Consider the following 14,207-nt stretch of genomic DNA (forward strand, 5'->3'; position numbering starts at 1 on the left):
CTGGGCACTTCAGCAGTGCACCTAGGTGTGCACCACCTATGCTGTGGTCCCTTAACCTACATGCTCTACCATATACTAGGGACTTATAGGTAGGTTAACTTAGCCAATTATAATTAGCCTAATTTGCATATCCATTTTACACAGAGCACTGGCCCTGGGACTGGTAAGCAGTACCCAGGGCACAGCCAAGAGTCAGTAATCCACCAGTACCTATCCAAAAAGTGTGGGGGTGATCAGGCAAAAAAGGAGGACTTTCCTACACTGTGGGTGTGCCATAGCAACACCCATTGCATTTTGACATTGCCTCAGAGTTACAGTTTTCGTAAAAATCTAACGCCACCCCAGGGGTAGTGTTAGCAGGGCACAATGAGGAGAAATGCTTTTATTTCTCCTAATTTTTTGCTCTTTCTATGAGTGCTGCATTCTATATGGAAAGAGCAAATGTAAAGCACCCCTAAGGTAGGCCCTAGGTAGCCCCATGGGCAGGGTGCAGTGTATGTTAAAGGTGGGACATGTACTGATGTGTTTCATGTCCTAACAGTGAAATATTGCCAAATTTGTTTCTCATTGTTACAAGGCCTTTCTCTCTCATAGGTTAACATGGGGGCTGCCTTCAAATATTTTTTAAGGTCAGTTTCCCTTTGGGAGCAGATAGAAAGGAGGCGTTTGGTGCCTCTGAAGTAAGTTTGAAAATACATCTTTTGGTAAAGTTGTTTTTTAAATTGTCACTTTGAAAAAGTGTAGGAGGCTGACCTGGTTTGTAGTGGGTACACCTTATACCAGGTCCAGTTATCCCTTATTAGTGAAATGTAGTCAGTGTCTAGAAGCCAGGCTGTCTAGAGGTAGCTGTAGGCAGAGGAGCCAAGGCTGAATTAGGAGACATAGGCCCTCATTCTGACCTTGGCGGGCGGCGGAGGCCGCCCGCCAAAGTCCCGCCGTCAGGTTACCGTTCCGCGGTCGAAAGACCGCGGCGGTAATTCTGACTTTCCCGCTGGGCTGGCGGGCGGTCGCCTTCAGACCGCCAGCCAGCCCAGCGGGAAAGAGGCTTCCACGATGAGGCCGGCTCGGAATCGAGCCGGCGGAGTGGAAGCTGTGCGACGGGTGCAGTTGCACCCGTCGCGTATTTCACTGTCTGCGCAGCAGACAGTGAAATACATGTAGGGGCCCTCTTACGGGGGCCCCTGCAATGCCCATGCCAGTGGCATGGGCACTGCAGGGGCCCCCAGGGGCCCCGCGACCCCCCCTACCGCCATCCGGATCTCGGCGGTCCGACCGCCGGGATCTGGATGGCGGTAGGGGGGGTCGGAATCCCCGCGGCGGTGCAGCAAGCTGCGCCGCCGCGGAGGATTCAATGGGGCCGCTGTACACTGGCGGGACCCCGCCAGTGGTGCCGGTCCGACCGCGGCTTTACCGCCGCGGTCGGAATCCCCATTGGAGCACCGCCGGCCTGTCGGCGGTGCTCCCGCGGTCCTCCGCCCTGGCGGTCAAAGACCGCCAGGGTCAGAATGACCACCATAGAAAGCTCTTGCAATACCACTGTACTCACACGGTACTTACACACAAGAAAGACAATACTCAGTGTTACCAAAAATAAAGGTACTTTATTTTAATGACACACGGCCAAACATGTTTTAGAGACTATACTCCCTTAGGAGGTAAGTATTATACATATAATATACACCAGTAACCAAAATCAGGTAAGTAAACAGTCATAAAATAGTGAAACTGTTTACTTACCTGATTTTGGTTAGTGTATATTTTATGTATAATACTTACCTACTTAGGGAGTATAGCCTCTAATATATTTTTGGCCATGTGTAACTAAAATAAGATACCTTTATTTTTGGTAACACTGAGTATTGTCTTTTATTGTGTATAAGTACTGTGTGACTATAGTGATATTGCAAGAGATTTGCATGTCTCCTAGTTCAGCCTTGGCTGCTCTGCCTACAGCTACATCTAGACAGCCTGGCTTCTAGACACTGACTACATTTCACTAATAAGGGATAACTGGACCTGGTATAAGGTGTAAGCACCTTAGGTACCCAATACAAACCAGGCCAGCCTCCTACAGGGCTCCTCAGTGGACCCTCCAGTACTGCCATACCAGCCTTCTGAGGTTTTCCAGGCAGGCCCAGCTGCTGCCACCTCACTGACAGGTGTCTGCCCTCCAGTTGCTCAAGCAGCTCGAGCCCAGGAAGACAGAACAAAGCATTTCCTTTGGGAGAGGGGTGTTGCACCCTCTCCCATTGGAAATAGGTGTTACAGACATGGGAGGGTTAGCCTCCCAGAGCCTTTGTGTGAGAAAACAGGGCTGAATGCAGAGGCCCCCTAACTTTTTGCCCCCATTTTCCACTTTTTGCTGGTGTTTTTCGACTCTGGTGGTGCCCTGGGTACTGCTAACCAGTCCCAAGGCTTGTGCTCTGTGTTACATCAGCATGCAAATTAGGCTAATTATAATTGGCTAAGTCAACCTACCTCCAAGTCCCTAGTATATGGTAGGGCATTTAGGTTTAGGGACCCCAGCATAGGTAGTGCACCCATAGGTGCACTGCTGAGGTGCACAGTGTCATTTTAAAGGCAGGCCTGCCTGGCTGGCTGCTTTTAAATTAAAGTTATATGCAAATTCGAGTTTGGAATTAAAAGTAGAACAAAGTCTTAAACTACCTTATCTTTATATATAAGTCACCCCTAAGGTGTGCCCTATGTGCCCCTAGGGCTGGGTGCCATGTAACTATAAGCAGAGACCTTATAAAACTAGTTTTATAAGCCCTGGTGAGGTAAAACAGCCAAAATCATTTTTCCCTCATTGTAGTGAATGGCCTCCATAGGCTAGAATGGGTAGACTTTATTTTAATTTTAAAAGTCCCCTTAAGTGACAGATACAAAGAGTTTGGTCTCAGATTAATTGTTATAATAAATCCCACAACTTCCAGTTGTTGGATTTAATATAACTTGTTCAGGTAAAGAGTTTTAAACTTTACCTGAAACGTTGCCAACTTCAGCCATGCATTGTTTTTGCTGCTGTGCTTTGATTGGCCAGCCTCTGGCAGCCTGGCCAGGCTGCCTTGATGAGGTGTGAAGTGGCCTGGCTTCACACAAAGAGATGTGCCTGTGGGAGGGGATCTCCCCTCGGCAGATGGTGAGGCACGAAGGGGGAGGGCTGCCAAACTGGTCTTCAAAGGCAGAGAAGGACATTTGGAGCAACCCAGCAACACCCCCACATCCTGCCACCCCAGACAACTAGGTGACCCCTTGATTAGATTAGGGGAGGGCAGGAGAGGGGTGTGTTTATGATTTTTAGCCACACCAGTGGGTGGGCTCAGCCAGATGTAACCTCCAAAAATCACTTTCAGCCATGATGGACGTTTGAGGAATGTTGCCTCCTGGGATTGATTTTTGCCACACTTCCCAGGAAGTGGTCATCACAGGGGGAAGGACCCTGTCCCTGATTGGAGAACCAGGAGCCCCCTGTTTTTCACCCAGGAGCAAGGATAACACTGGCAGACCTGCACCCACACCTCAGATCCCCATCAGATTCCAACAAGGAAGAACCACAGAAGAAGAAGGACTGCCCTGCTGGACCCCTGGCCTGCACCTGGACCCTGCACTCTGAAGGACTGCACCAGCTGCACACTTGGACTTCACCACAAAAAGGACTTTGCCTGGCTTCAACTGGTTCAAGGAGGGACTCTCTGTTTGCTACAGGTGAAAAATTGCTAAACAGAGTCCCCTGCACCAAGTCCTGAAGAAATCAGCCAGCTGACCACTGTCCAGTGGCCAAAAAGGAGTTTGCGCCAGATGCATTCTGGGAGTTGTAGTCCACACCCCCAAGGATCATCTCAGAGCTTCTGTAATCTTGGGGTGAGCTGTGGACCCCAAAAGAACCTTAAAGGAACATCTGGAAGAAGATCCAGAAGTTTGGAGAACTTTTGAAAAAAAGCTCCATAGCGGGACCGACCCGCCGTGGCAACTCTAGCTGGCTTGCCTCAACCGTGACCCGGCCTGATTTGCAGGTTCGTCCCGGTGAAGAAAATCTCCAAAAAAGAGACTAAGGGCCAGATGTATCATACAACCGATTTGCGATTCTCAAATAGCGATTTTTAAGAAATCGCTATTTCAGAAATGCAAAAAGGTATGTATGATTTTTGCAATGCGGTAATTGTGATTTCTTAAAAATCGCAAATGCTATTACCGAATCGCAAATAGAGAATCTGTCCCCATTCGCACCTATAGGCCTGTTGGTCCATATCTACGAATTTTTTGCATTTCCAAAATTGCGATTTCTTAACCAGAAATCGCACTTTTGGAAATGCAAAACCCCGGGGTGCTGGGAGCCTAAGGCCCCCTCTGCTGCACCCCAAAAAAAATTTGGGGGACATGTAAGGTGCACACATGCCAAAAGGGCATGTGTGCTTTACATGTACATTTTAAAAATGTATATTAAATGCATTTTTAAATTTTGCACATGGTTACCACCAGGTTCAACCTGGTGGTAAATAGCGAATCCTAAATGCCCCAATCGCATTTAGGAATGGCTTCATACATGTGCTAAGAAATCGCAAATAAGGAGTCCTTATTTGCGATTTCTTATTTAGAGAATCGCAATTTGCGATTCTCTAAGCAGGCTTGCAAATTTAAGGAATCGCTATTTTAGCAATTCCTTAAATTTGCGTTGCGAATGACTTTCATAAATACTGAAAGGCATTTTTGCATTCGCAAACGGGCACTCGCACCGTTTGCGAATGCAAAAAGGCTTCATACATCTGGCCCTAAGTCCGAACGTAGAAAATTGACCGGGACCTCCCAGCCAAGCGTATCCGAGGAGGGCTCGAAGGACGTCGGATCAAGATCCAGGTTTACCCCGGTCGAAGGATTTTCTCCTTGAACAAATGACTACGTCCGAAGGTAAAAATCTCCACCGAGGGCTCCCACGACGCATATCTGGAGAAGAGTTCCAGGAGGTCGGATTGGACTGGCAGGTTCGTCCCGCTGAAGAAAATCTTCAGAAAAACGACTAAGTGCGAAGATAAACTTTTGACGGAGGCCTCCCGCGGGCTGTAGCCGAGCCAGGCTCCATCGCGGTCGGCTTTAAACTTTGACTTTGTCCCGGTCGAGATGTGACCAGATGACCAGATTTGGCGCTTTTTGTTTCTAGGCGCTAGAAAACAATAATTCTTTAAAAATTCATATCTCTTGTTCCCCTTATCCGATTCTATTCGTTTTGGTGTCATTTTAAAGATAAAAATATAATCTATTTTTATGAATTGGTTTTGGATTTTTAAACTGTCTCCTGTGTTTTATTTAATTACTGTTTTGTGATATTTGAATGCTTTACACTCTGTCTCCTAAGTTAAGCCTTGTCGCTCGTTGCCAAGCTACCAAGGGTTGAGCTGGGTTTAATTTACTGAGAACTAACTGGACCTAAGTGGAGGTTAGTGGCCTATTGCTAAGTGTATGTACCTACCTGCCCTTACCAATAACCCATTTTCCAAAATTTTTGGTGCACAGTGGTGGGATCCTGTACTTGTGTTTAGTATCACATTGCAGTTTTAAGTAAAACAAATTAAAAATCCTTTAAATTGTCCTAGTGCAAAAATAGTTTTTAATTTTTAATTTGGATTAATTTCAATTATTGACTTTTTGCAATTTTTCTAAATTCTTTTTTCCAATTTTTGCCAAAAGTTTTTGTTGACACAAAACTAGGGAACCATGGAGCTTTTTCTGGCTAGCCTACCCACACTGACACTTACTCATACTCTTTCTCACTCACACTGATTCTCATGCACGCCTCCTCACTCTCATTCTGCTATGCTTTTTCACACCTCTTCACACTCGTTATCACTCATTCATTGTCCCTTACCCACTCTTACCGCCTCTCACATTCACTTATACTCACTCCTACATTCACTCTTCCTCTCATACATTGTCTCACGCTCCTTCGTCTTACTCTCCCTCGCTCAGAGTCACTCATTTCCATTCACAGATACAATTGTTGTTTCTCAATTTCTTGTATGGTCATTCACTCCCACCGAGACTCACTATAGCTCACTTTGACTCAAACACATGTATAATCCCATGTGCGTGCACACACACGCATACACACGCACCTGCAATTATGTTCGTACCATTTGATACCATTTTTTAACTTTCTTACAAGTGCCTGTATGGGTCTCCTCCAGGTCCTCATCTCCCAGTGTTTTGGGACCCTCGGGTGAGACACTCAGCTCCCTCTCACCACAAGCACTGAAGCACGAAACTGAAAGCCGGAGCTTGCACAGTACACACACCATGTTGATGCATCCACACAAGCTCCACTTTCTGCTCGCTGTACTGCAGCCTCTTGCCTATTTTGCCTACAGTCTCTGAACTTGTCACAGGATGGGTGTTAGTGATCCTAACTGACCTCGCCTTTGACAAGATGGAAGAGAGTGAGGAGACAGGCAGATTAACATGCAACCCTGGGCACCACACTACAGAGCTGAAGCTCGTTGTGCCAGGGCTACCTTTACCAGTGACGCTGCAGAGTGTCACAAATGTGGATACCCTGAGATGTGGCAGAACTCAGAGGCTAGAGCTATGACTTCACCACCCCAGGGTAGTCTGTCCAATGACTTGTGCAGGAATCTACAAGCGAATCAGCCATCCATCAGATATATGTCACTGCCTTAGATTGCTTCACCCCTCTGCCTCAAAAGGAGAATCAGCATTTTTTATTATACAACTGGTAAGCGATATCTTATTATTGACTAATAATGTAGTAGGAAAAAGTGCAGAAGAGGAGGGCAGAATCCTGACGTCAATAGTGGCTAACCGACCTTAAGGATCACTTTATGGAAAACCCTAAAGCATAGTTGAGTACAATATGCCACACATTTGCCCAGACCTCTGTGAGAAAATGATTCAACAAAAACATTGACATAGGGCTCCTTGAATCAATTACCTTATATGATGGACCACTGAGGCCACAGTTTGCTAAACATTATGATTACTTTACTGCAAACACCCAACCCTTGTTTCATCGAGTGATCTGAGATAGCCCAGCAGTGGCCCCTTCATGAGTAAAATCAGTTTTCTTGATGGAAAGAATATGAACATGCTATGTTCTGAGATTATGTATACTTTATTTAAATAACTGCGGAGCATACTCTGTCGATAAAGTTTGTTGTCTACAAAGTGATTATGTAATAGTCTTAATGGGAATTTGTTGTCCATATTTGTTTTTTATTTCTTAGGGTGAGGAAGCCCATCTTGGGAAAAACACCTTTTTCGCTGCTGTCTTCACTTCTTGGTTTTTTAATGTGTAAATGAGGGGGTTAAGCATGGGGGTGATGATACTATAACAGACAGAAACCAAGTGATTTTTGTCCATTGAGTAGCTGGACAAGGGCAGTGTGTAGGTGAAGATGGCGCTGCCGTAGTACAGGATGACCACAATGATGTGGGAGGCACAAGTGGAGAAGGCCTTCGATCGCCCATTGGTTGAACTTATTTTCAGTATGGAAGAGATAATATATGTGTAGGACACAAGGATACACATGAAGGGCGTCCATGCTATGAAGACACCAATGACCAGTAGCATCACCACGTTCACTGTGGTGTCCCCACATGCTAGAGACATCAAGGGCGGGATGTCGCAGAAAAAGTAATCAATTTCATTAAACCCACAAAAGGGCAACTGGAAGACCAAAAATGTGTGTATGATGGAATTCAGCAGTCCACTGCCCCAAGACACTGCAGCCAGTTGCAGGCACACCCTCTGGTTCATGAGGGTGGGGTAGCGGAGAGGCATACAGATTGCCACATACCGATCATATGACATGGCTGCCAACAGGACACACTCTGAGCCAACAAAGGAGAAGAAGAAATACAACTGAATCACACAGCCAAAATACAATATGCTCTTTCTTTGTGACAAGAGCAAGTCAAGCATCTTCGGAACTGTGGTTGAGGTGTAGCAGATGTCCAGGAAGGACAGATTACAGAGGAAGAAATACATGGGCTTGTGAAGGTGAGGGTCCATCAGGGTAACAAGGATGATGCCAATGTTTCCAGTCAATGTCATAGAGTAGGTGAATAAGAAGAGAGTGAAGAGAAACGTCTGGAGCTGGAGAAGCTTGGAGAACCCCAGCAGGATGAACTCTGTGATGTCGGTATGATTGTTATGTTCCATTTATTCATAGTAGACGAGCTATGTGGATAGCAACAAAACAATTATGAAAAAATTAATTGACATGTTCTGGTGTAATTGTTAGAGCAGTTGTTTGCCATTTCCACATAAAAATAATTCTCTCCATGTTCAGCCGGTGCACCCAACCCCCCTACACATGTTTGTTTGTGGTCACAAACCCACCAAAGCCCCATTTAATACATACTAACCCCATTTTCAAGTCAAAAGTTTTATTTAATAATCATTACCAAATCACAGTCACGCATTAGAGGCATTACTTGCATATTGTGATTGAATAGCTAATCTATCAATGGTTTGCAGCTATAATTAAGGTGAAAACAAATGATGAGCTAATGGCTTCCAGATTGGGATGGTGACAGATTTGCAAATCAAGGTGGCAGCTTCAGTGGGAGCAGACTGTGATCCAGAGGATGATGTACATTGTCAAAGGCAAGCATCCACTCAATGAGAGGCAGGAAGGTCTGATGGTTATTGGATTGTTACTGCATCCGGGTAAAAGAAATGCTTAGCAGTGCTTAATTTGTGCTTGTTGTTTCTGGTGCTGAGCACTGGCACTTATTTTTGAGGGCCGGCGCTTATTCTTCTGCCTCAAGCATTTGCTGCAAGTAAAAGACACATATGGGAAAGACGGAGGAATGGAAAAAGGAAAAACCGTCACAAAGGGCGAAAACAGAAAGCTGCAGGAGTGAGCTGAAGGTACAGGAAGTGGCTTTAAATGGATTGACGAGGCCCCAGATGGCTTCAGGATTAGCCGCCTCAGAATTCCCTGTCCCCACATTTAATTGCAGCAGAAGCGTGTTTCAAAGGAGGGCTTTGGGCACCGGCACGTTTTTATTTACAAATTAAGCACTGAAGCTTACTGGTGACTGGAAGAGGTCTGTGCCTCCTATTAAAGGCATGGCAAGGGAACGTAAGAAAATGGTATGCCTTGTTGATAAAAAAATATTATATTAGAAGTTCTTAACATTCTAAGACCATAATCATTACACTACCTCTGAAATCTCACTCTCAACAAACTAACAACAGGACACAGACTCCCCCCAAAGGCATTACAGAGCGTACCTTTGGCATTCTCACACCTCAGATGGTTTGATTATATTGGGGTGCCCCCAGATAAAGGTCTGAATATAGGTGGCTCTCTTGTAGCCAAGTGCCTCCTCTAGGGATGCTCTTTTGGATGCTGCAACACAGTGGAAGAACAGTCTTGAGTCAATGATTAAAGGTGCATCCTATCACCGTCCACATCTGATATAGCAGGAAGCACAGAAAATGATTGGACTTGTCCTAATGTAGATTGCCATTCCATCATGAGACAGAAGGTACCGCAGAAAAATCTCAATTATGGGTTGTGGTGTGATGACCTAATCGTAACACATTATGCCAGAAATTACACAAGATTACACAGGCATAGCTGACATTTTGTTGCTCTTAATTAAGTTAAGCATTCCGCTCATAAGATTTTGTTTTCCTCAGTGAAAACCCCTAAGTGTGATGGGTACACCCAGGCAAGGGTCCAGTACTCATTGTGCCACAGGACTCAAGCTGCACCCTACTGACAAGGCCCAATAGGCGGAATCCCATCTAGGGCTTCTTGTTTGCTATTCAGTGTGGGCCTTGCATGGCAGTGTGGGCTTTACTGTTCCTATCTCAGCAGCAACAAGGCTGGTTTCACAAAGCTGATTCTTACCTGGAATGACACAGTGAGAAAATAAACACTGGAGGCTGGAGTGGAGCACAGTGGAGTACAGTCCAGAGTCATTACTAAGGATTGCAAAATAATTCAATAGCTCTACGTTGCACCTTTTTGTTTCATCGCTGCACTACTCTAGTGCAACAAGTATGCCCTGATTTACTTCTCGGGCTCCCTGCTGCATAGGATCAAGCCACACTTCACTGATTATACCCCATAGGCCAAACTGATTTTCTGTTGTGTTTCCTGTTGAAACAGGACTTGGCTTGGCAGTTTGGACTGGTCTGTTACTGTTGGAGCAGGACCAACCCTGGCTTACAAAATCGTAGTTATGGAATAGATTGGGGCCAAAAGTAATTATCAGTTGGTGAGATTAAGTTGAGCTTTTCACACTCTCCACTTTTTTTGTGTTCCTCAGTACAACATCCTAAGTGTTACAGGTATTTTCAGGCGTGGTCATGTGCTCATGCTCATTGTGCTATGGGAATCAAGCTGTACCTCATTGTACCAGTCACAATCCATCTCTAAATGTGTCTGGGTGAAGGCCAAAGAGGAGCCACAGGTATGATATGGACACAAAGAGGGTGGCTACCCAGCCAAGGGGATATAATTGTGTCCACAGACACCAGGGTGCCAAACCTTCTCAATACCATACCTCCTCCTCACTCCGGACCCAACTGAGGCCCCTCTTGTCACTGCCCACCTTCCTAATCCTGAGTTACATTTAAGCCATTTCAGAAGTGGATGAACTGGTTGATGAATTATGAGATCTGCATTCTGCAGTACGGTCTGCCATACTTGAGCAGGTGTTCGAAGACCTGCAGGATGCCCATCACTGGGAAATAACTTGCATGCTTCCCTCTTGTACTGAAACAATGTTCTGCCCAAGCCACTCATTTCCTTGCAACCTGCTCTGTCAAATGGTCCCAACTGTTCTCCTGAGGTGATGTCAGATCCGATCACAGTTGCAGAAATACCCATTCAAGAAGATGTGGTGCAGGTCACCGTGCTGTAAACAATCAGCAAAATGGCCAGGATGCCTTCTATGCAACTCAGGAGATCAAAGATGGCACAATGTCTGGGCCTGGGGACTGACTTTTGTTTCCAGTTAGATTACTTTGGATTGATGTTGAACTTTTACTTTGAAATGTAGGATTTAATTTTGACATTTAATTTTGTCTGTTGGAGTTTTGTAGACTTTTGGATTTGGTTTGTAGTTTAATTTGAAATACCCATTCCATTTCCTTCATCAAACATTTTACTTTATTTGCCAACCTTTTCCCTAACCTCTTAACCAAGTTCCAGGTCCCTTACCGAAGTCAAGGAGTATCACAATTTGATTTCCCCTCACACTTAAAGTAATTCTACTCTCCAGACCCCTGGATTTCCTGTCCCTATTGACACTACCATTGTTTATTTACAGATTACATTTCTTAAACTTGGATACAGTGAACCTTAATTATATCCCCCTTGTCCATACCCTGTTTAAATATGCCTGTTGTTGCTGCTGTGACTACCAAGATGTGAATATTGTTGTTAGCATAGATGTCAGTTCTTGGGGCCATGGGGTAAGTATGGGCTAGTAGGAACAACGATGGGGGCTGAGGTAATTTGCCTCTAATGTCCAACGGCCAAGAAAGGTTAGCAACTCCAACAGTAGGTGTAACTTTCTTTTATGTGATAATCTTGTTTTCTCTGCCAAACCCTGTGTCAGATTCACTAAATTATCATGCATCACTGCACAGCAACCGCATTACCTGCACTGGATTGCACAAGTGGGAAACACAGTGGCAAGTTGTTATTTCCAAGGCTTCTGTGTGCTGGTCGTGTCATTCCCTGTGCTGGTGCTCTAGCAAGGCTGCTGAGGTGCAAACTGAGTGTGTGTGTGTGCTGTCTAGCATATCATTCCAGTACAAAGTCCCATGTCTAATCAAATTCAGAAGGTCCCCCTTGCATTCCATGTCTGCTGCCCAGTACACGACATATGAAATGCTAGTTTTTTGTGAAATAACCATATTTTCCTGTGTTAACAATTATTTCAAGGAGGTGTTGGTTTTTTAACCAAAGATAAATCTGTTTTTTTAGTAGATTGGTCTATATCTCTAGACCTTTCCATATTTGCACTCAGCTGCCCCAGTGATGCCCTAGTAATGCCCACTTGACACAAATTGATCTAGAGTAGTGTAAAAGGGATTTTGCCCTGAGGAAAAAAGGACATTTCCTCTGCCAAACACCTTTTGTGCTGGACTGTAGATACCCTTTCAAGGCTTTGCATCAATTTTCATTGCTTTGACCAGTGCAAACCTTTCAGAAATCTGCCCGTCTGTATTGTCCATGAAGGGGTACATTTGTGCAACATAAGGCAATTTCTATTTCCACTAAACCCTTTTTAACACATAAACATTGCCTCTTATTATAAAATTTGATTTGAAACTAACCTTGTGTGCCGTCCTTGCAAATTCTCACTGTGAGGATTGATTGTAGAAATGGGAGTCACTTCATGGGTTCTGATGCCAGGGTTTTATGAGGTCTGCCCACAGACAGATGACTTCAAGACTTCCCACTAGGCCTTCCAAGGGATCCTGATCAGATCCTTTGGGATCAGTGAAGGTATACATCTTATAATTGGAATGGGAATTTGTTTTACAAGTGAGCACTTAGATAATTTGCTTTTGAATCCTGATATTATTGTGTTTTGAGATGCAACATGAAGTGTGCCCATGCATGACTTGTTAAGGATACAGTTGCCCTAAAAACAGACATCAAGTGGGTTTAAATACCTCACAATGGCTGAAAAGGAACTGGACATTCTTTTACATACACTGATGTATCTGGTAGGAGGTCAAACATAATGCTTCTTTCTGAAATAATGAATAAAGTCAAGCAATTCTTATATAAATGCAAAATGTTGTCTATGCCCATCAAGGATGCGGATGTTTGGTTGTGAGAAGTTTTTTTTTTTAATCACATGCAAAGGGTGTCTGCTGCACAGTGTGGATCCCCTGGTATGTGACATAAAACATAACAAGAGTGGATCAACCTTGTAGAGGAGGTTCGGACTGATTTGACAGAAACGTCTATATCACTGTATGGGTAGATTGCACATGATAATGAAATGTTGACAAGGGCTAGGGTAGTCAATAGGCATTGCTCTCTGCTGTGATTGGTCAGTCGCCTCACGGATTGGATGGTGAATCTCAGTTGATTTGATGTGGGATGGCCCAGGGAGCCTGACCTGATTCTGAGGAGAACGTGAATGAGTTTAGGACTGGTAAGATTCAGTCAAACATCAATCAAAGGGAACAACAATAATTGGAAGTGGTTGACTTACCACTACGCCTAAGTAGGCTTCTCAAAAGTGGATTGCTGAGAAAATTAGCTCTGTGGTTAATTGTTTGTGTGTTGTAGAGACCAGTCTGAGCTCAGAAAAATGCACTGAAGACATCTGTCTTTCCTATCCACAGAATATTCCATAATGATTTCTATCGCTCACGCTTAACTGTTGTCTAATGAGGAATTCAATTTATTTGCAATTATTGTACTCATGTTTCCATTAGTTTCTGTTCTTCTAAAAGGATTGCCAGATCTTGTACCAAATGTCCATCTTCCATGGACAGACCACCCCACTCATCCTCCTCGACCTCTCCAGCACTTTCAACACCATCGCCCACCACACACTCATCGCCACACTGCACACAGCGGGAATACAATGATCAGCACTTAAATGGATAGCTTCCTTCCTCTCCAGAATATTACAATGAGTAAAACTCTCAGCGTTCACATCAGAACCTATTACCGCATCTGTGGAGTCCCACATGGATCATCACTCAGCTCCACACATTTCAACAAAAACATGGCTCTTCTAACAAACATCATCGGATCCCACAACATCATCTCCTATGCCAGTGACACCCAGCTAATTTTTTCCCTCTCAGAGGACACAGTCACCACCAAGACAAACAGTGTGGCCTATTGGCTGAAAGAAAACTGCCTCAAACTCCACACTGGCAAAACTGAAGTGGTACTCTTTGGGAACAAGAGTTCACCTTGGGACTCCACCTGGTGGCCTGCCAATCTTTGACCCACGCTCACCCCAACCAACCGTGCTAGGAACCTAGGCCTCATCCTGAACACCAACGTCACTATAAAGTCCCAGGACAGCACTCACACCTCCTCCTGCTCCCACATCCTGTGCATGTTAAGTAAAATATTCAAATGGCCAACCAAGCGTACCCTCATGTGGTCCCTAATCACAAGCACATTGGACTATGGTAATGCACTCTGCTAGCATCTTAGCCTATCTTCTTCACAGACTTCAAACAATTC

General features: G+C 44.7%; 1 protein-coding gene across 1 annotated transcript; it reads right to left on the reverse strand.

Annotated features, from left to right (window-relative positions):
• Positions 1–1,322: 1,322 nt before the first annotated feature.
• On the reverse strand, positions 1,323–8,173 carry LOC138267867 (olfactory receptor 5V1-like; the record flags this gene model as incomplete). The annotated part of the gene is made up of 2 exons (XM_069217093.1): positions 7,261–8,173; positions 1,323–1,339 (listed from the first exon to the last, which is right to left on the reverse strand). Coding segments are annotated over exons 1-2 (930 nt in total), but the record flags the coding sequence as incomplete, so codon positions are not given.
• Positions 8,174–14,207: the final 6,034 nt, after the last annotated feature.

Source organism: Pleurodeles waltl, chromosome 12, assembly GCF_031143425.1.
Source record: "Pleurodeles waltl isolate 20211129_DDA chromosome 12, aPleWal1.hap1.20221129, whole genome shotgun sequence".
NCBI lineage: Eukaryota > Metazoa > Chordata > Amphibia > Caudata > Salamandridae > Pleurodeles > Pleurodeles waltl.